Source organism: Blennius ocellaris (assembly GCF_963422515.1).
Source record: "Blennius ocellaris genome assembly, chromosome: 14".
NCBI lineage: Eukaryota > Metazoa > Chordata > Actinopteri > Blenniiformes > Blenniidae > Blennius > Blennius ocellaris.
The window spans coordinates 17,937,406-17,960,768 of NC_137663.1; the positions used below are offsets into that span (position 1 = coordinate 17,937,406).

At 39.2% G+C, this 23,363-nt stretch overlaps 3 protein-coding genes across 3 annotated transcripts; 1 reads left to right on the forward strand and 2 right to left on the reverse strand.

Annotated features, from left to right (window-relative positions):
* Positions 1–1,840: 1,840 nt before the first annotated feature.
* On the reverse strand, positions 1,841–8,216 carry b4galt4 (UDP-Gal:betaGlcNAc beta 1,4- galactosyltransferase, polypeptide 4). Its single transcript, XM_080508937.1, has 7 exons — positions 8,161–8,216; positions 6,752–7,259; positions 6,200–6,432; positions 5,000–5,187; positions 4,409–4,531; positions 4,208–4,312; positions 1,841–4,122 (listed from the first exon to the last, which is right to left on the reverse strand). The coding sequence occupies exons 2-7, from the start codon at positions 7,011–7,013 to the stop codon at positions 3,993–3,995; spliced, it is 1,041 nt and encodes a 346-aa protein (XP_080365063.1). The 5' UTR covers positions 7,014–7,259; positions 8,161–8,216; the 3' UTR covers positions 1,841–3,992.
* Positions 8,217–11,456: 3,240 nt separating this feature from the next.
* On the reverse strand, positions 11,457–14,908 carry casr (calcium-sensing receptor; the record flags this gene model as incomplete). The annotated part of the gene is made up of 6 exons (XM_080508935.1): positions 11,457–12,592; positions 12,686–12,809; positions 13,093–13,323; positions 13,411–14,250; positions 14,334–14,640; positions 14,724–14,908. 6 exons carry the CDS (start codon positions 14,906–14,908, stop codon positions 11,457–11,459), a joined length of 2,823 nt encoding a protein of 940 aa, XP_080365061.1.
* A 3,695-nt stretch (positions 14,909–18,603) lies between these two features.
* Positions 18,604–22,415, forward strand: LOC308139543 (cationic amino acid transporter 2; the record flags this gene model as incomplete). The annotated part of the gene is made up of 11 exons (XM_080509003.1): positions 18,604–18,973; positions 19,147–19,302; positions 19,510–19,666; positions 19,789–19,922; positions 20,126–20,348; positions 20,551–20,687; positions 20,882–20,984; positions 21,429–21,562; positions 21,657–21,823; positions 22,084–22,192; positions 22,276–22,415. The coding sequence occupies 11 exons, from the start codon at positions 18,604–18,606 to the stop codon at positions 22,413–22,415; spliced, it is 1,830 nt and encodes a 609-aa protein (XP_080365129.1).
* Positions 22,416–23,363: the final 948 nt, after the last annotated feature.

A 23,363-nucleotide genomic window follows, 5' to 3' on the forward strand; every position in this document is an offset into this window, starting at 1 on the left:
CGAAACTCTGGCATTCCTCTAAACTATCTGAATGGCGAGATTTGTAGAGTAACTCTCAGTGTTCAGATTCATGGAGTTGATATTTTTGTGCTCTGTGAATGTCACATGTGTGTTCGATGACCGAGCCGAGGCTCAGGGAGACAAAGCTTTCTTTCTGCACCATAGGAAGAGGAGATGACATCATTCTGTTCATACAAAGCTTCAGACATCCCGCTCTTTCTTTGCACCAGTTAATGCAAAAAAGAAAAAGAAAATGCATGTGCAAAGAAGACATGTCATTGTGTGTGTGTGAATAATGAAGAGTTATTCTTGTTGTTGCTTCTAATGTCGCCTGTGTCCTCAGAGTGATGCAATGTCTTTAAAGATCTGCAGCATAATTCAGCTTCAGCTTATAGAACAGAATGGGAGTGATGCAATGAGGAAGAAAAATTGCATTTCTATTCTTAATAAACTGCTGATCTGAGGTGAAGATATTGTAACGTTGGTGTTCTTCATGCCGACATAGAAGTTTTTAAATGACCAAGCCAACACTACTCAAATATGGAAATCAGACATAATTGATTAAAATGTAATCCTATCATTCACAGAGGAAAAATGCATTAGTTTATACATTTTGCAGAGCTACCTGCAAAGAGTGATGTTAAAGTGTCCTCAGTGGTGTGTGAGCGCTTCACAGGGCAGCTATCATCATTGTTGTTTAAGTGCATATCAAGTATGATTAAAACATGCTGGAGTGGTCAAATGAGCCGGATAAGTAAGGTCCATTGCAATTTAGTGAGGGTTTTTTCTGGCTTTTACTGCAATGGTGCACATTGATTTTAGATAAAATCCTTCAATCATATCCTTACAAACAGTTAGAGTATAACAGTGTAACCTGTTTAGTCAACCAACAATACAATAACTGTGCAAGGTCTGAATGACACAAAGCCTTGAATTACGGCACAGATCAGCTCCTTTGTGATTCCATTTGCCCTCAGATAGTGACCCATTCACGTGTTGGGTGCCAAAATGTTAACCCATTCTTCTTTAATCTAATAAAAAAACAAACAAACAATGGCTGCCTTGATATGATGCCTTAACCCTATCTAATAAAGTAATGTTCAGTGTTTGAAGCCAAGTAACCCTACGTAACTTCTAAAAGTAGAAATGATAGCTTAAATCTTTGAGAATCCGAATGAATCAACTTTTTTTTTTAAATAACTTCTGTTGACAGATCATAAATCTATTTGGATGCATTATGTGTCATTTCCGTGATTAATGCTCATGTAGTGTTAACCCCCGCAAATATTCAAAAAGGTTTCCAGTTTGTAATTCATTCAAATTACCTGCCTGTGAAATCAGTGCGTTTTTAGTAAATTATAAACAGGAAACATAATACTGTACCTCCACGTTTTCCATGAGGGTGCTGTGTGATCACTGACCCCCAGTGGTGAGAATTATAAACTGCAGTGGTTCACCGAAGTCGAACCACTGGAAGAGAACTGTAGAAATTGTCCTCACGTTTCTATTTTATTAAGTCTAAATTAATTTGAATAGAATCACAAACGTAACTGAACTTAAGGTATTTCTTTGCTTACGTGTAGCCCTTGATGAAGGTCATTTAAATATATGGATTGTCCGACATATGAAACTGCTCTATTTACTGCATGTGTTGTTTGATTTATAGACATGATCCTCCGTGAAGAGTGGATGTAGTTAAAACATATTTTCTTTGCTTCTACAAATGTCCCTTGACAATATTTTCATTGGGATTTAGTTTTTTTTCCCCTCCCGCATTAGATTCAGGTGCAGATACAGCATCATCTGTTGAAACAGTTACGTAAAAGAATGAGATGGTTGATAAGAAAAAAATACAATTTATTTATTACACATTTGGTCTAAAGAGAAAGTAATGCCATGAGCAGTCTGTTCGCATTAACAAACATGACAGGTCTCCTAAAGAAGAAAAGAGAAACCCATTCAAAACAAACCCATAACATAACTCACAGAAATGTCGAAGTACAAACTCGAAACAAGTCAGTCAATGTCTTGATGCTACAATATGATCACGCGATTTACTTGGAGTTGGATCAGTTTATGAAATCGTGCAGATAAGTTGCAATCTCACCTGCCTCCTTAAATATATTCACATATAAAAGTTTTGAGCACAAAAATAGAAAAACAAAACATTCATTAAGGAATGGAGATGACACGGTCAGGCCACCATTGAAAAAAAAAATACAAACCCCAAATAGTCATGTGGGCGACAGCATACTTCAGTTTTATGGAGTCGTTCAGCTCACCGACAGCGTAACGACGCACCTCACTCCGATTCACAACAGCTTCTAACTAGTGTGCAACTCTAGTATGGCAGCCAGGAATATATAATGAGTGAGGAAAGGTAAACATTTGTCAGTGTTGTTAGTCATATTGCTCAGTTCTGAAGGAATTAGTGTTTGCAACATAGCAACAGCTATGAAAGTAACTCTTATGTAGTAAAGTGGATATGTGTTTCAGTGACATTTCTAAGGAGCATGCAATAATCAAAACATGCTAGAAGAACATTTTGTGTCACTTATAGTCAGACATCCTACAATTGGTCTTGAAAGAACTTGAACAATCAAAAAACAAACAAACAAAAAAAAAAATCGAAGTGATAATGCAGCTCCAGTCGATTCCAATTTATAAATCTTACATGCAAGGCCTTTCAAAAGTAGTAGAGACTTTATCTTGTTATTATGGCTCAGAAATGTACTTTTCAGAACAATAACATCCATAGGGGTCAAGGTTCTCAAGTTCCACATGATGAAAAATATTTTAGTTTCATATTACTGAAGACAGTAATAATTCAGGTTTTCAGTACCTACTAAAGCCCAAATCCAAAATTAGATTATTTATTTATTTTTTACCCCCTTTAACAGCAAAGACATTAGTGACATTAATGAGCCAATTGAACTGAGCCCAAGCATAAATGTCACTCTAAACAGGTAAAAAACTGCTATAAAATTGATCTCTTAACATTTACATAAACTCCATCTTCAAAACTACATACTGTGATAGATTAAATAAACAATGAGCTCTATATATATAGTTATTGCTTAGGCGTGTATTGCACACACAAGGTCTGTCTGTTGGATCGTCACTTCACATCTTTTTGAACCACAAAACTGAGTAATGAAGGACGAACTGGTAAAACAGAGTGATGAGATGATTGGGGGTAAAGTTCAATGTAGAGGGTTTACAAATGTGTTTGGATTCTGAAATTTAAATGGCCGTCTTGTGTCTGTCATCCGTATTATTGCACGTTACTCTCCGCTTCATTGACGATCAGATTCTCTGCAGTTTACCATATTTGTGTCAAAGCACCATCCAAATACTACAAATTGGCAAGTGGCTCAAGAACCGAGGAACCATGAACTCTCTTTTCCAGATACAACTTGCACGGCTCAGGTCATCTGAATTAAATCTGCAACAGTGAAAATCACACAGGATCTGTATTTTTAGTGTCACGGCACACCTGTCGGTGCAGGTAGCAGCAGAGTAAAACGCAAAAATATTGAGTCAGCTGGGAGTTGCTCCAGCGACCATGAACAGGTTGTATGGAAATGATGGACATTAACATATTGACTTAAAGAAGCACGCAACTTGTCAAGGAAAATAAGGCATAAGTGGTTACTGAAAGTCTGACAAGGAACAAGGAAGGAGTAAATGCCAAACTGTCAAATCGAGCTAATCATTCTTCATGAGAAAAAGAAAATATCTGAAGGCTTATGTCAATATTAAAAGATGACGGCGGCGTGATATGGACAAGTGTGTCAGCTCGCTCGAAATGCAGTCAGGTCGAGAGCCACGTTGAGTTTTGACGTAGAATAATCAAACTAATACGCATTTGGTGTTCTTGAAATGTAATCTTCCACACGTTTTGTACCTTTTCTGAACACAGTGGAAAAGACCTCACTCTGTGGGGGGGTTTTTTTGGTCGCAGCAAGATTTTTCAGTTTCAGACGTAAGCTCTACGGTTTGCCGATGTCCACAGTGACGTTGACATAAAGAGGAAGCCTGTCTATCGACAGAGTCTTATAGGAGCAGCTGTTCAATCCGTCCTTCCTCCATACCTGTGGCGTTCGTCCCAACAACTTCATCCTGGAAAGGAAACAAGGCATTTTCACCACAAATCACAATGCCTTTCATTCAATGACATGTTATTCCAGCCTTCACCTCTACTCACCTGTCTTTGTTTATTTCATTGCCACTGTCCCGTTTGTGAAACACCATGGTATATCGAGCAATATCTGCAGGAGGCCGCACAATCTTCATTTTTTGCAGCTCGACTCTAAGTGAGACAGCGTCACATTAAAGAAATATTAAGAACACCTACAGCTGCAAAACAACACTAAGGATCTTTAATTGTACTTTAACTCCGTCTCACCTGATACGAAGGTCATCGTCTTCTCCGCCCCAGCCCCAGTATGTGTTGGAGAATCCATTCACTTGAAGAAACTGTTCTCTGGTCAAAGCAGTGACTCCTCCAAAGTAACCTTTGTAACGCAACCTGACAGAGCAATCAGGAAGGCAAATGAATAGTAAGACGCATTAATAGGCTTCTGCCGTCAGAACGGAGGTGAAGAAACATGAAATGCAGGACGTTAAGATTTAAAATGCCCTCCTCCCTCACGGCTTATCAGGAGTCACAGCAGCTCACTGGTACACGGTTGATTGAACACGATTCATGCTGCTCTGATTACTCCTGTTGGCCTTTTGAATATAAAACTCCTTTACGCAATGTTGCAATACCCTCTGTCTACACATTGTACACAGTTTGAAAAGATTGTACTGTTTTCTTTACATGCTTTTATGAGCCATTTTGATGTTGGAACTTGGCGTAGACCGCAGATAAAGACTTTTATTGTGCAGTTTGCTTTTAGATCTTTCAAGTCGATCTGAGGCCTGAGGGGAGTGCCATGTGTTTATTAACCAGAGACTAAGGACTTCCGGGAATTAGTGTTTGTCGTGTACTTACTTATATCCGGTAGCATTCCGGCCGACCACCAAGTGTTTGGGCTGGTTGTCGCAGATGTACAAGTTATGATCGTTTTCAGGAACGAGGTCCACATCATGGAATATGAAGCACTCCCAACTGTAGTCCTTTAATGCCTCCAAATAGCCGACATTCAGTAACTTGGCACGGTTAAAAGTTGCATCGCCAGCCTGTCAAAGAAAACAACAAAATCAGAAGGAATGCTAGAGCGTAATTCGAAAAATGCATTAAAAAAATTTTGGGAAAAAAAAAATAGTTTTTAGGTATATAAATTCAATAAATTGATTAAATTTATTTTTTTGCTCAGCCCTTCTCGGTATTGACGTTTCCTTGGACAAGACACTAAAATGAAACTTACCCCTGATGCTGTTATCGTGTGTGTATGTGTGTGTGTGTAAATGGGTGATTATGTAAAGTGTATAGAAACTGCTAGAGCGAAAAGAAAACTGCACTATATAAGCAACACTATATCTCAATTCATTTGATTAACTTACAGACAACTTCTGTAATCAAAACACTGCCTCAATGCACAACTATTATGTGCATCAACCAAAAAGTTTCAACCAAAGCCCCAGACTAGAGAAACTAATGTGGGTAGGAATGCAATCATCCACATGTTGTACACATGTGTGCAGTGTATTCTCACCAAGTAAATCATAAAAGAAATCTGGATAGATTTAACTCCCCAGTTTGTCCTTTAGATGTAGCTTTACCTTTTATTTTTAGCTAAAAACATTCCGTTTCAATCCAAACAGCTTCAATTGGGTGAACAACTGTAATATTTCATCAATGAACAAATAATGCTGCCCTTTTTTTCTTTTCTTTTTTTAAGTGATATAAAGAAACACCCATGTAAACTTGGCTGGATGCTAGAAATAATCCAGTTCAGGGAAAAGGTCTGATCCCAATGTCTGTATTCATCTTTATTTTCATAAAGTGTTGTTGCATTGAATTACTTGACAGTCCAGTAGTGGAGGTATATTGGCACTACGTACGCACAATTGTGAGTGAAGTAGAAAATAAATAGCATGTCATTTTACCAACAGCAACTGGAAATGTTCATATAATAAGGAAATTAAGGCAAATACATTTCAGAAAAATTAACTATTAAAGTGATTTCAAAACAGATTTACTTCAAAACTTGTCTGTGATGTAAAAAAAAAGAATTTTTTTTTAAAATACCTGCTGGATGACATAAATGGCATAGTGTAGTTGCTGCCTCTGCAGAAACGGGTGTAAGTGATGCAGGAGGTAGAGGAGGTGTCGTTCCCGGCTGCGGTGGGGGATGAGGATCGCCACGCTCTGCCTCGCTGCGCAGTCGGAGGGCTCGTACTCGCCCTCTCCCACATCCTTATTGTCAGTCACCACATCTTTCAGTGTCAGAGAGGATTCAAAGGACAGCTCCACCGCTCCCTCTGTGGAAGAGTTATTTGCAATTTTGAGCAAAAAGCTGGAGCCAACCGAATTCTGCTTCTGTGACCAAGGAGCACAGAGTGGGCCGATGAAGCTCTGAGCAAAGTATAATAATGTGCTGTCAAATTGATGACGACACATTTTTATGACTTCGCCATCTTTCATTCAAGTTAACGAAGGACTCGAGCAGCAAACTATTTAAACAAACTGACTTCTGACATTTTGAGCCTTTGCCATCAATGAGCAAAAAAATTAAAATCGCCGTTAAAGCAAATTTGTATGTAAATTGTACATTTGTGACCTTCAGTGTGTACTACTTACGTAGCAGAGGTGAATCCTGGGGGCAGTCGACCTTTTGTGATGGAGTATTTAAGACATCGGGTGCTTCAGTCAATGAATGGAGTTTATCCCTCAGACCATCTCCTTTGATAAGACTTTGTGTCGTGGCAGAAGAAACCAGGATTGATTTCACAGTTTCACCTGAAAAGGTTGTTATCCATGCGAGGACCGATAGCGAGAGGATGAGCAGCACAAAGTACTTTGTTCTGCGCAAAATCTTGCAGGCAGGTGAACAGAAGCCCATGGCTGTGCCCCTTTATAGTACAAGCTGTTAATTATTGTTCAAGATATTTCCTTTGTGCTGGGCATCTCAGCAAAAAACAGCAACGGCCAAGGATTCACTGAACGGTCATCCCATGGCGACAAAACCTGTTGCAAGACGATTAAAAAACTGTGAAGTGAGGAGTACTTGGTGGCGAAATTCCTTTGCTGAATCCTGGGAGTCCATTTTTGCGGAAGTGAAACCAAAAAGGTTTGAACTCGCCAACAGCTGTAAAGAAAATTTGAGAAAAATAATAAGCCACACAATCTTATCATGCAACACACAAGACTGTGGAAATATATCCATGCGTCTCGATTACATATTATAACTGGATGTGATGCTTTACAAGGAAACAACTTAAGAGCCATGAACACTGAATAACAGACGTTTCTTGTTTTCTCTGTCAAGGCTGTGTTTGGAGTCAAATGTTCTCGTTTACAATACTGCACAGGCTTTGTGAGTGGTATCATTATATCTAGTAACTGGACACCAGGTTGTTAGCGCCTCTTCCTTCTCTTCAGCTGTACACACAATTACTTCAAGCTAGGACTCCCCCCCCCCCCCCCCCCCCCCACCCCCCCGAAATACTCCACATAAACTGTTAGTGGGTGTGACTGCGTTATCTGTACAGGCTGTACCCTGCTTTCTAGACCACCGTTAACAAGGATAAGCATTTAGTTTGTACTCTGATCAGTCTGGAAGAAGTAGGATACAGAAAATTATGCATTGAAATAAAATGGAACAGTATTAGAAAACCGATCCTTACAATATAATTATAGGCATAATAAAGGGTTAGTGCAGGGAATCTTGTCAATGTGGGGTTATTTGTTCGCAGACACAGTGGGTAATATAATATTAGGTCCAGATACAACGCGACAAGCCACAAACAAACCGACAATAAAGCTACATGTTCATGGAGCTACCCTGTTGTTAGCAATTTAACGCATTCTACGTCGCTCGCAGCAGGAAAACATGTTTAATGCTAAAAGTCTGTTTTTGTTATCGTTTTCTTCCAGCCTCACCACAGCAGCGCATGTTGGTTGACGCTGCCGTCACATTCACACACAGGCTACCGTTGACTAGCTTCCGTTCACAATAAACTCCATAACCAATGCAGTGTTGGTTCTACCTTCACATCGCGGAGCGGTTCGGCTTCTGTTTAAAGTCCGTGTTTCAGGAGGCGTGTTGTTCACGTCGGTTCCGTTAACCGTAGCGGTATTCAGATGAGTCAAGCAGCAGGACTCGCCTACTCGCGAGCTGGCTGACGAAGGCGGAAGTAAACGGCTCCGCCGTGCGACGCGACCACGCGACGCTGTCCATGACGTCGATAGAGCCAGGCCGGCACGTGTCATTTCAATGTTAGTGTTCGTACTCCAGGTAAACAAAGTAAACACACACACACACACACACACACACACACACACACACACACACACACACACACACACACACACACACACACACACGTCATAAAAAAGACTTATATGTCATGACAGTTTCTTTTTTCTTTTTGTTTTCAATAAGGTATGAATAATTTAAGTATTTAATTGTTTTTTGTTGCTTTTTTACAAGAGCCTGAACAAATTCTTTAAGAAATGTTGTTTACAAAGATGCATTCAGGTACAGAATACAATAAACTATATTATATAGTATAAGATTATAATATACTATAATATTACAATACAACTCGGGTGAAAATCTTCTCTGCTCCACTCTATACCCCCCACGTTCTTCACAACACAGAAATAAGTTGGAAAAAATGACTTCATAAATTAACAATAATAATTATATTGCTGATGGGAAGCTGTAGCTCACCATGCCACCTAAATATAAAATGTTGTCCTTAACAAATAAGAATTTTTTTCAAATGGTAAGACTGAGGCAAAAAAGCATTTTTAAGACCGCTGAAAAAAAAACCCTGGTGTGCTGCAGATGTTCTGTCTGACTTTCAATGTGTTCAATAATAAAAGTATTGTTTCAAGAACAATCAGAAAAGTTTTTGTTTTTTTGTTGTTGTAATTGCAAAAGGCTGTTATAAGCTTGGTCCTCTATTCTTCTCTAGTCTGGACAGCGCCAGATGTTCCCAGCATGCAAAGCTTTCTGGTCATTTCATGCAATATCTCTCTAATTCCACCCTGCAGATCAGACACAGGCTGCATGCTGATCCTGCTGCTGGGCTGTATTTGTGTCTGTGAGTTTGTTTCTTCCTGCACTGAGGAGGTGGTTGTCCAGCTGCTCGTCGGCCTGCATCATGTCAGCCACAATTCTGCATCTGAGCATGTCACTTCTTGTTAAGTGATGTGGGCGGTCCTACATCCAATACATGCCCTTTAACCTACTTTTCTGTACTATCTTTGGCATTTCTCCTGACCTGCTGACAGCTTCCTTTGGGACAAACAGCCTTGCAGTGGGATATTAAACTCCCTATTACAGCCAGATTTCTTTCCTGCCATTCAGATTTTGCACCTGAAGGGATCAAGCTCTGTGGTTCATTAACTTCTTAACTTTCCTTTTGTTCAATTATAATTTCATAAATTGTTGTTACATTACTAGCGGGTTTAGAATAAAACAAATATATTCCCCCTTTGCAGGATATTGCAAGGATGGTTCTAACCACGTCACACATTTCTCCTGGAGAATACTGCCTTTGCTGCATTCCTAGGAGGCGTTGTTGAGCTAAAAATAAACCAACTTTTGCTTTAATGATGACACTGTCTGATACCTCTCTGTTAGACTAACCCCTCAGAAAACATGATCTTAATTTAAGACACAAGCATAGACATGCCCAATACACTAAAGCCAACACTACATGAACAGTTAAAATCTAATATGTGATGAGCCATTAATTTGAATAACTGGGAGCTGCAGACCAGACTTGCAGAAAACTCAAGAGAAAGGGCACAATAACATACCAAGTAATTCTTTAGTTTCATAACATTGAACTGAAATACCTTTTTTTCTGAGAAGGTAGCAGGGCACGTTGTGTCACTATCTCAGCATGGCACATTAATGACTGAGACACTTGTGAATGAGGTAATCATGCAAGATTCATTAAAAAAAGCTCCAACGATGAGTATTGAATGGCACATTTTTTATGTCTTTGTCTGGTTTGCAACAGGCTGACATTAGTCATTGTTGTTAATCGTGTGCACATTTGCAAGACAATGCAAATTATTTCTAGCATATTTAGAAATGAACAATGCTGCACACTCCTCCTGACCAATTGACAAACATTCTTCAGTGTTGTTGTAGCATCCCTGTGTGATCTGGTGAATTTCAACTGAGGAGCAAACAGTTTTCTTTTCTTTTTTTTTAAAGCTTCCCATTATTTCCTTCCATTGAAGATGCAGCCACGTCCCTTGATTAGTGTATACTGGATCCATTACAAGAGGTTAACTATCTTCTGTATTTTAATTAAACATTTAGCTCTTCCTCCAAGCTGTATTAAACAAGTTGTATAAAGTTTAAGCGCACAAAGTAAATGGTAATATTCTTCACAGAAATTCCCTCTCATGCTGTGAGGCTAAATCTCTATTCTGTTGGTCTATTATCTGAAAAGGGGAAGAGATTGTTACAGAGAATTTTCACAGTTGGCATTGAAATAGCTGATTCTCCTTATTTCCTTTACCGCCTACATGCTGGAGGTGCATCACTGAGTAGTGTAAGCCATGCGAGAATCGCAAAGCATGACATTAACATGTGAGAAAGGTCTGGACTGTTTGCAGTTGTCAGGAACTTGTGATGTGCAAGCTGAAGCCAGTCAAAGTTCTCCGAAACATCTATAGTGAAATACCCTCTACGCCCACCACCAATGTTTTTATGACTTTTCAAGTATTTTGTTGTATTCATAGGAGGATTTTGGTATTTTTCATGCTGTGTTATATTAAGATATATGAAACTGATTCGTAGCCATTTCTATTCAGATCGGATGCTACAATTAGTTTATTTTCTGGAGGGAGCAGAACATTTCTGACAAAAATAACATAACAAGAACAAGAAAGGGGCACATTAATTGCCTGAAAGCTATTTTATGACTAATCCTATTGTACAACATTGTCATCTAAATGTGCCTCTTGTGTTCATGTTGTCTGCTTTGTGCTGAAGACTTTTTCATAATAATTTCAATATGAGATGGAACATTTCCAACAAACAACAAAGTTTAACATACAAAGTATTTTTATTCAATTGTACAAAATATTTAACCACCGTCTGCAGTCATGCATCTAATGTTTATTCTGACAACAACACAAGTCAGTGGTGACTTCTTTCCAAGAATTTAAAGAGGTAAGTGTTAGCATGAAGATCTACTTGTAACTACGATTCAAACACAGTCCAAAACACATCCTATCGATAGATGAATAGATTATTTGGGATTGACGAAGCTGAAGTTTGACACCCACCACCTATCAACACACACGCACAGTATCACATGATTGAACTCCTCCTCGACTCCTCAAAGCTCAAAGACAGAGTAACTGTTCCACTGCCAAAGCTGACCCTCGGCCTATGTTTTCCTGAAGTCGTGTCGCAGTCGTTGCTGTTGGTCTTGAGGCTAATTGATGACGATGGAGTCGAGGCTGAGGAACCCCCTATGCTGTCGGACTTTCTTCTTGAAGCTGTGCTATGTTTCAGTGTAGCTTTGGCAGCCACTTTGAAAGCGTGTGCCGCCGTGCTGCATCGGACCTCCTCGATGGTGTTCCTGGAAGGTTTGAAGAGGATGATGTAGAGCTTGTTGAAGAAGATACAGGCCAGCATCCCGAAGCTGGATGCCAATATAGCAATGACCTCGACAGCTGAAACAAATTTGCCATAGGTGCTAAAGTATGCAGGTATAAAAGAGATCCAAACAATAAAGAATATAAGCATGCTAAAAGTTATGAATTTAGCCTCTGTAAAGTTTTCAGGAAGTTTACGAGACTTGAATGCAAAGAAGAAGCAAATCGCTGCCAAGAGGCACGTGTAACCGATAAGAAACCCAAGAGCCATCACAGAGCCCTCGTTGCATGTGATGAAAATAATCTCATCAATGTCATGATTCTTGGAGCTGGAAGGAGGGGCATTGTAAAGCCACACCACACAAATCATGACTTGGACAAATGTGCACAAAAACACCAAGAGAAACTGCAGGTTTAATCCCCACCATTTACGGTGGAGACTGGTTGGGATCTTGGCCTCAAACACCAAAAGCACCCTGTTGGTTTTCACAAGGATGCAGGATATACAGAGAACAAAACTGATCCCAAAGGCGGGCTGACGCAAGCGGCATGTCCAGTCCTGTGGCTCCCCAATAAAGATGAGGGAGCTGGAGAAGCAACAGATGAGAGAGAACAGGAGCACGTAGGACAGCTCTCGGTTTGTGGCCTTCACAATCGGGGTGTTGCGGAATTTGACAAAGACTCCCATCACAAAGGCTGTCAGGACGACACCCAACACCGCACAAATGGCCAAAGCAATCCCAAACGGCTCCATCCAGGAGAGGAACTCGATTTCTTTCAGGAAACAGGATGTGTGGTTCCCATTGGACCAGGAGTTATTTGGGCACTTGTTGCACACACTGGCATCTGTAAGAATTAATTTATTCTTTTTAGAAATGTGCATTAAGAAGAATGTTAGCAGAGGTAACATTGAGGCTGTAAATGTTTGAGTCTCCATACCTTTATGATTACTGTATTCCCCATCTGAACACTCAGTGCATTCAAAACAGCAGGTGGGCATACTCTCTATAATCCCCTTTCTTGTGCCAGGTTCACAGTCCTCACTGCAATTTGAGAAGGGCACCTACAGGAAATGAAACAACCAGAATGTTACATGTGAGATCTCACAAATACAAAGCAACAAATGTACCTTGTTTTCACATGAATCTATTGTAGAAAAGGGAAGGGGGGGAAATTACCAGTGTGAGAAATTAAATGAATGTGAAAAGGACTTATAATAGTAAAAATGATCACCTAAGTATTTATCGAATTCAAATTAATAACAATCATAATACATTTATAGCACACATGCTATAAACATAGGAAGGATCCAGACATATTTCTGGGAATATCCTCGCTCAACAGACCTCTGAACTGAATCCATTCCAGAGAATCTTTGTCTTGTCAAGCAGGAGTTTGGCTCCTCTCTTGGCATGTATATTGTAGTACCCGACTTCCTCAAACACCACGGAGCCGTCCTCAGTAGACCTCTGCCAGTTTATGATCGTGTAGTTTGCTGCCATGTCTGCGTTCTCATCAAAGTAGATCTTTTCGCCCATGCTGTTGGTATAGTTCAAATGTCTTAGCTGTTTCAGGACCTATGGGCAGAATGAAGTACATAGATGATTCATAGGTACATTCATGCATTAATCAGCTACATGAATCTGAAAGGACCTGCCAGTTACCTGCCATGCTTCCATTTTCCTTATGTCTGCACATGAATTGTTTGCAAAAAGTCCACGTCCAGGTGTGCAGGTGAGAATGTCCTGCAGCGCCTGTGCAATGGAATAGACTGCAACATAAACATTATAGGAGATCCGAAGGTGTGTGTAGTCCAGGTATGGGGTCTCAACATTTGTGATGTCCTCCTCACCAGTGCACAAAGGCCTGAAACTAGTGCTGCCATTATCACTTTCTTGGAGTCTGGGGCTATCTTCCAGGTAACAGTTAAAGGTTTCTTCCCAAAACTCTCTGACAAATTCATTGTGACTGTCTTTCTTTGGTTGTACTTGCTGTAAAAACTCTCTGAAGCCGGGAATATGCCCTGCTTTCAGAGCAAAGCCAATAGTTCCTGCCACAACATCAAGATATTCTGGTTTAGCAAGAAGAGAAGAGCTTGCCCAGGCTTCGCTGGCTAGCCAGATGCGATCTGTGATGTTCCTCCTGACCATCTCTTTAATTAGAGGCTCAATGTCAGGGCCGCTAGCAAACACAACAATTACTTTAGCTGTGGAGTTCTCGATCCTGTCAGCGAGAGCTTTGATTTCATGATCTTCGAAGTACTGAGAAATGAGCTCGTTCAGATGAATGCAGATGTCTCGCTCTTCGGTCTCCTTTTCAAACTTTTCTACCCCCGGGCGCCCATAGTCGTCGTCAGAGGCAATTGCAATGACCCAGTTCCACTCAAAGTGCTCAATGATGTCTGCCATGGCTGTGGCCTGGTACTCATCTGTAGGAATGGTTCTCATGAAGGATTTGTACTGATTCTTGTTGCTCAGTAGGCGACTAGAAGAAGCATAGCTGATCTGAAACAAGAAATCATTTTGACGTTTATAATGGCTCTGTCAATTTTTAAGATTCTTATTGTAGTGATGTGGTTCTGACTCACCTGAGGAATGTAAAAAAGACCCAGCAGGTTTGCAACTGCGGTGGAGACTGCAGATCCAGCAGCTCCGACAACAGCAATGGTTGATGGGATGTGATCAGTGCAGTTGCAAAACTCATCTAAATTCAGGGAATCTATCTTATTTTGGGCCACAAAACTGAGGGTCGCTTCCAAGGCTTTCGACACAGTGTTGCATGTGTCAAAGATCCTGTAGCCCAGCGTGATGTTGGGCAGGAGTGTGCTGCTGTTGTTAATCTCATCAATGGCAAATATCATGGCCTGGAGCCAACGGAAACCACGGAAATTGAACCTGAAAAGTCCACAAAAATATGCATTTCACTCAAACACATTCACTTTTGTAAGCCAACTTGTAAAACTGGCCATAAATCGTACCTGACACACTGTGTGGATTCTGGTCGGGCTGCGAGGTCTTGATCTTTGGAAGCAACACCAAAGTGCATAGGGAAAAGACCCCCAAGTAAAATATCTCCAGTCATCTGTGCTCTCTGGTGGGGCCCATAAGTTGAAATCACATAACTGGACCCCAAAAGCATCAAATAATACAGAAACAGTTTCATGTTTCATCGATATCTGGTAGGATATATTTGGTCACTTCCCAAGGCAAAGAAATCTTCAATATTTGCCTGTTCCATCCATCTGAATGCTGTGATGTTTTGTGTTTTTCATGTTTGCGCTATTGGGAATAACTACCTGTTGAAAAAGAAAGAAAACATTATATCTCACCTTAGCAGCAGATACATTAGCTAAAAGTAAGAAACAATATGTTCATATTCCCAATGTAGGAGAGGCAGAAGGAGGTTATTCAACCTAATGCTGTAATTGTCCGTTTCAGCACAATTACTCTGGTAGTTTTTCTCCATTTCTTTTTCAAAGAGTTTGGATTCATTTAAATAAGTTCGTCAGTAATAGTTGTCGAAAAAAGATAGATTTTGATATTTCACACTTCACTAACAGGGTCATTGTGCTGCTGGAAATACTAATTTGAACCAAAATAGACACAGGATTTACATGAGCCGACAGCGTTGTCACCCTCTAATGACCCACCTTCCTGCAAATGTTCGGTTTCATGCTGTGGCCAGCGAACCAAGTCACCATGGAGAAAAGCCATAGCAGCGCTGCTGTATTTGGCTAATACTGCTGGAAAAATGCTGGAGCAGAGCTGTGATAATGAAGTAACTAATGCCCTTAAGAGCTGCCACTGATTGCCACATTCGAGTAAAGCAGACTGACTCATTACAAGGAGAAGAAAAATAGCCTTGAACTGATTCTTTGTCCACTCCCGTTTTCCTCTTTATGTTTTTATATGAAAAGCAATTGCGAAAGACAAAAAATGGTATTTTAACTGGCAGAATGCTATTTTCTTGAACAAAAATTTTAAATAGATTATAAATGCATCAAGGACTTTAAGTGAAGCAAATTCAACACAGAAGCGCTTCAACAATTATCTGGTGCTTTGAATCACTGAAAACCTCGAACACAAAAGAATAATAGCGATAACACACAAAACAATCACATGCCTTTTAAACTTCCAATTAATCTAATTAAAACACCAGACTGTGGAATGTAACAAAATCAAACTTACCACTTGAAGTCCAGAGTGTTTTCTAAATATAGCTGAAAGTTTTAGTTTGCTGTTATATGCTGGTTTTAAGGACTTTTTTCTAAAAGCCTGAACGGATTGCTGAATGAATTCACAAGGCAATGCGGCTGGTCTCCGAACTGTTTTCTGCAGATGAATCATTAACAGAGGGAGGGATTGTCCATTTCCTTCAGCTAATGAAGTCTACTCACAGTTCACTCCTCCCAACTGAAGTGACCATAACCTAAAGGAGCAGGGAAAGAGCTGAGAAGTTCTCTTTTGTTATTAACCTCACACTTTTTAATTAAAGGCAATGTGAACTACACTCAGTTAACAACTAATGTAGAAAACTCAGGTCATGAGGGTGGTCACTGTTCTTCATTGAGTTGTGTATGTACCTGGATGTTTCTGTGTATAAAAATGTAAAATATATAAAAGAAAATCTTATTCCCATTGGACTTTTTCATATTAGAGGTAGTTCAGCCAGTGCTGTTATACAAAACCGTAAAAAAACCAAAACTAATTTAAAACAAATCTGGACCTGGAATTGAATTTCAAATGCATCATGAACATAAGCTATATAATTTTTCCAATGACAAAACCAGAATTGCACAATAATGTGTGTTTTATTCAAAAACCTTTATATTTGCTTGTGCTTCACACTCAACATTCAATGTTTTCAGACAGGTTTAAAGTTTCATTTAATTCCAGCTGCATCATGATACCAGAAACCCCTGGAAGCAATGGATTGCACCATTATGTTCCTCAAACAACAACTCCTCATGCTCTAATGAACGAGTTACCTGAGCAGATGTCTCCATTTTAGTTTACAACATGTTGACTTATCTGTGTCTCAACCAACCATTTCATCAGGCACGAAGAAGACCCTGGAAGGACGAAGGCAACAAAGCATATATAATGTTTTATATCAATGTGCTATTTACTCCGGTAAACTCATTAACATGAAAAGACACAAAATGATTGTGGCATGTAGATGTGACTATATTGTTAGTTCAGTAATTTGTTCATCCATGTTTGACACCGCTCTAACCCGTAGCTGATCAAGGCGGACTGTGGGTGAAGTCGAGGACACCTTGGATGGGTCGCCAGTCCATCAAACGGCATTCACAAAGAGACAAACACACATACTCCCAGTCACACCGATGGGCCAATTGGGGTCAACAATTAACCTCACATGTCTCTGGACTGCATGAGGACACATTAGTATACCTGTAAGAGATCCACAGGGAGGACAGACGCCACAGAAACAATGTGGAATGTTTTCATATTTTTGGCCTCGATCGACCTAACCCTAACCCTGTTTCTCAACATTAACACTGCCCTCATGTGCAGGATCAAGTAAGCATTCTCACCGTTCTGTCCTTTAAATACCATTAAAATATATAATGCTTTATACTTTATAGAAAATCAATCACAATATTTTGTTTTCTGTAAATTATGAATTGCCTAGTATTTTTCATATCCTTGTGAAAAGTCAGGCAGAAGCCATTCATCAGAAATCACCAAGATTTTAAAGGCAAACTTATCAAATCTAAACTGGTATACCCTCTATTGTGAATTACAAAGGAATTTCACTCAGATTCTCACAATGGTGATGGACGCAATGCAAGGTGGTCAATCTCCATTGGGAGAAATTTAGGGTTAAGTGTCTTTCCCAAATACACTCTGATATGGAAAATGTAAGGAGGATCAAACCACTAACCTTAAGATTGGAAAACATTGATCCACATCCCCCTCATAAATGAATTCAGATAAGTGCAATTTATGGTTTGCCGTGTCAAAAGTGTCTTCGAACAAATCATTCTGATACGGCCTTTTTCAGAAATGGCACATACGTCTGAAATGTAACATAAAGTGTCAAAAATGTTGGGCAGCGAGGAGTTCACAGCGAATGGATTTATACTCACACATCGTGTCCACCGGGACGGATCAAAACACAGCGACACGCTCTGCAGTATTCCACTAAAAAGGTAAGGATTTGTAAGATATTTCATGTATAATCTTAGTTAGGATACAAATTCTTGTGCTCATAATCTTAAAATGAACAACATGGTCTGAGTCAATAGAGTATTATAAACAACGAATAAAGCAAAATGATGAATATATTGTACTTGTACGTGCAGTACATTTTTGAGTTATGTATGTAGTTATCAAGGCGTAAAAAGAAGTACACTTTATGAAATAGATAATGAATATATGGAGAGCCAGTGTGTGTGTGTGTGTGAGGCTATATATTTTAGCTGATCCTATGTCATATCACATATGGGATTGTTTCCAGTTTAGTGCCGACAGCGTCAAAGATTCAAAGAATTATGGTACAAACTGTTAAATGATAAACATTTAAACTGTAAAAATGGAATTAATGTTTCAGCGTTACTTAACAGAAAAAAGACAGATTATTTCATGGTTTGTTATTTGCAATTACAAGCAAGAACTTTAGATAAGTTATCTTAACTTCTTTTCTTATTCTGATTTAATAGTGTTCCTAACATATAAGATATTTTTCAACCATCAAGATTTTTTTCAATAACAGATTGTGTCATGTATTGGAATAGTGAAAGCTTCTATTTAATTACTTCTGTTGGTTTTTGACCTTATGCAGCTTTGTCATGTATGATCCACAAAATTGACAGACGATTTCTCCATCAACAGATGTCTGGTGCAAAAGTACTGCTGCTCCTGCAGAGCCTGTCTCGGAGGAAACCTCTGGAGCCTGAAGGCGAAGTGTCAAACTTTCGGCGATGCCTGACTACCCTGGACCTGGTGGCTCTTGGGGTGGGCAGCACGCTGGGGGCCGGCGTGTATGTGCTCTCGGGAGAAGTGGCTCGAGCTGTGGCCGGGCCGAGCATCATAATCTCTTTCCTGATAGCAGCCGTGGCCTCCATCTTTGCAGGACTGTGCTATGCTGAATTTGGAGCTCGTGTTCCCAAAACTGGCTCTGCCTATCTCTACAGCTATGTGACCGTGGGGGAGATATGGGCTTTCATCACTGGCTGGAACCTGCTGCTGTCTTATGTTATAGGTGATAATACTGTCACTCTGCATGCATGCACTTCCTCTTTCTGTCCATGGAATGTTTTACTAAGTAACAGGACAGCTGATAATGTCATCTTACCCTGTACATTTCTTATCTTCAGCTGTAACTTCAGCGTTTTGATTTTGACGATGCTTTTGCTACATGTCTCTGTTTTAAAGGGACATCAAGTGTGGCCCGAGCATGGAGTGGGACCTTCGATGATCTGATTGGAAATGTCATTGCCAACTCTTTGGGCAAACAGGCTGCCATGGATTTACCTGGATTAGCTCCCTACCCAGACTTCTTTGCAGCTGGCCTCATAATGCTATTGGCAGGCACGTTTTATGACTTTAACATCAATGAATGGGTTGCATTACTTTCATTTGGGTCAAAATGTCAAAGATCACAATGTTTCCCTGAAGATAAAAGTTGATAAACGTCACAAATGTCTAATCAATTGTAAAAATAAATAAATAAATAAATTCAGTTAACTGTGGATGTATTGTCACGCTAAACATCATCTTTTCTGTATTTCTTCACAGGGATTCTTGCATTTGGCGCTAAAGAGTCGGCCATAGTAAACAAGGTTTTTACAGCTGTTAACATCCTGGTATTGCTCTTTGTTGTTCTCTCTGGCTTCATAAAAGGGGACATTAACAACTGGCACATAGATGAAGACACTCTACAAAATGAATATGAGTATGGATTCCTATTTGTTCTTTGTTTTTGTTTTTTATGCAATTTTTGTGTTTTTCAAGCTATTTAAGATAAACACAGAGTGCATTGTTCTTTTGTTTGTTTTTGTTTTATTTTTACAACAGAAACTTTACATCTTTGAATGGCACCAACCAATATGGAACCGGGGGATTTTTCCCCTTCGGCCTCGAGGGAACATTAGCTGGAGCAGCTACGTGCTTTTATGCATTTGTTGGATTTGACTGTATTGCCACAACAGGTAAGTTATCGATCTGGAAAGTTTGCAAAAGGACAGAGAAAAAGTGACTCTGAGTGACTCATTATGTTTAGACAGATCATGAATATTACCAAGTATCCTATAATTTTTTTAATGATTTCTATAATGTATGACTGTATATGTCTGTTTCTGTACACATAGTACTGCACAATGCAAACACCACAGTGTGTTATATCCTTTTTCAGGAGAAGAGGTTCAGAACCCCCAGAAGTCGATCCCACTTGGGATTGTGGCATCACTACTCATCTGCTTCCTGGCTTATTTTGGTGTTTCTGCTGCTCTCACTCTTATGATGCCTTACTATTTGCTCAGTGTTCACAGTCCACTGCCTGTGGCTTTTACATACATTGGTTGGGGCCCTGCAAAGTATGTAGTGGCTGTGGGATCCCTGTGTGCACTTTCAACGAGGTATGAAACACAGCAAAGTTTTTACGAATCCAACACAGCCTACAAATTAACTTAGAATTACTTTATTATACTTTAAATCACTAGGAATGTTGTATTGTTTTATAAGCAGATGCCTCTCATTGCCTTTATGTAACATCTATAGTATGAGATGAGAAACGTCTATGGTATGAGATGAGATGAGCTATTTAAACTTTTCCCACAGCCTGCTCGGATCAATGTTCCCGATGCCTCGTGTTCTCTTTGCCATGGCCAGAGATGGACTGCTCTTCAGAGCTCTCAGTAAAATGAGTGACAGGCAGAGTCCTGTCATCGCTACACTGGTTTCAGGAGTTGTGGCAGGTAAAACCAGGGAAGCCAGTCACATTAACAGTGTCCTTTTCATAAATTCCTGGTACAAATTTATAATTTCATACTGTTTTAGTTGTGGTTTTGTTAAAAGAATATATTTGATCTTTTTCATGGCAGTGTCAACTGCGAGGTAAAATCCACGAAAGCAATGTACCAAGGATATGATGTGAATGTTGTCTTTGCAGCTATTATGGCCCTGTTGTTTGACCTGAAAGCACTGGTGGACATGATGTCAATTGGAACCCTCTTTGCCTACACACTTGTGGCCATATGTATTCTCATATTAAGGTACGAGTTATAAATATGCAACAACATTTAAATCTATTAAAAAAAGGATTTAGGGACCCTGTAGTTGTTTGTATAAAAATCCCTGAATCACCAATTTACACAGCTCTGTTGTAAATTAGCTGTTGAGAATATAACAACCGCCTGTGCTCTGCAATTTCAGAATGTAAATTGTTTGTACTTTACTCAGCTGCAGATAATTACCAAATATGATTGCAGTGACCAAATTGAAACGTTAAAAATTAATTCTGTTTCCAACTGAGACCACAGTAAATTGATCTGAGGAACAAGACTGCAATGTTGGATAGATATATTGGGAAAATGATAAGGATTGAACTTGTGATCTCCAGTTCTGAGTCAAAAATATATTAAAACATAGAAAGATTAAAAAAAAAAAAAAAAAGGGTTGTTATACAAATACATGTACATGCTTTCTTGCTTCCACAGATACCAAGCTGACCAGAGTGATGATTCAAGTTTAAGCAAAGCTGAACCCTTCACAGTTGGTGGATTATTATTTCCTCCATCCCAAGCCACCATAAGGACAACTAACAATGTGTCTCTTTTAACTGTTTCTATGAGTAAGGGATTAGTCCAAGCCCTATATAATGTGATCTATACAGATGTTTATAATTGTTAATGTTTATTGAAAATTATTATTTGATTTCTCCCCAGTCTTTGTAGCGATCCTCCTAAGTCTCTTCATATCTAAGGGCATAGACTCTCTTCAGGCACTTCAGTGGTGGAGTTTGCTTTGTGTGTCTGTAACAACACTGACATTTGTCGCCATTGCTCTGATCATCTGGAAACAACCCCAAAGTACGACCACGGCTGCTTTTATGGTACTTCACAGCTGTCTTATGTGCTGATTTTCTCTGAGAAAGTGCAATATATGTTTTTTTTAGTTTTGTAAAGACAATGTATGTACAAATTATGGATTTGATCATATTCAGAATGAATTGCATATCATATTTAGTGTAGGAAAGCATGACATAGCACCAAGATGTATTTCATCTATTAAATGCAACTTTAAAATTAAGCTTACTTTTCCTTTGATGTAATATGTCTGACAAGATGTTTTTACTCTGCTTCTTATCGTTAGGTTCCATTTGTGCCCTTGCTTCCGATTGTCAGCACCCTTGTCAACGTCTACCTTATGGTTCAACTTGGATCAGACACTTGGATCCGCTATGCAGTGTGGATGGCAGTAGGTATGTGAGCATTTTTGCTGCATTGTTGATGAAAATGTGCGATAACAACAAAAGATGTGATATAACACCAACAATTCTTTCAGGTTTAATCATCTATTTCGGCTATGGTATCCAGCACAGTGTGCAGAAACAAAGACTTGAAAATTCAAACAATCGAGTCAGCATTCACACCATCAATACTACTATGGATCAAAAAGATGAACTTGAAGATTTGAATGGATAAGTTCTGTGACGCAGTTGAATGAATCATGCAAACCTTGTAAACATAATATTTTTAACTGAATACATATGTTTCAAGAGCTCAAAACATTAATTTCTCATAAATTCACAGTATTAAGACATATGTTGCAGTCTAAAACTGCAGTCATTGTTGTTTTCTTTTACACATGTTGACTGGCAAAATGGCCATTGTTTGTATATCTTCACAACTGCAGCAGCAGTGAATCATAATTTTAGTTTTCCTTTGTCCCTAGACTTGTATTCCTTTTTGGACCTTCATTAGGGGCTGAGCGCGAAAGGCCAAATCCTCCAAAGGAGGCCTGGCCTGGAGGGCAGCACCTTATTGTATTTTATATGTTTCTCATTTGTTATTTGTATTTCCCTTATGTGGTTCCCTTCACGGTTCGTTATGTTTCCAGTAAGTCATGTTATATAGATTTGTTTATCGTTCTTGTTTCTTGTCATGTCAAGACAATTTCAGTGTTGAATTCAATGTGACTTATATATTTATATGATATATTTTGTTGCAGTTCATGTGGTGTGTTTTTGTTCTTTCCCATCATTCCCTGCATGTTGTGATGCTGTAATTTTGTGCCAACTCTCTGATCACCCTTCAAGTGGGTCTAGCTAAGTGTATTTATATGAGCTTTTCAGTCTACCCAACTGTCTTGTTGTTGTGCTGTATTCCCATCTGTAGTTTTTTCTGTTTCGTTTTTTTTTTTTTTAATAGAGTAACTGTAAATAATATTTGGACAGCCATCCCCTTGAATAAATATAACTTTGAGTTGGAAAATGTGTTTTCTTTCTTTCTTTCTTTCTTTCTTTCTTTCTTTCTTTCTTTCTTTCTTTCTTTCTTTCTTTCTTTCTTTCTTTCTTTCTTTCTTTCTTTCTTTCTCTCTTTCCCTACTGACTGTCAAAGACAAATACAAGATGTGATAAGACAGGAACCTCT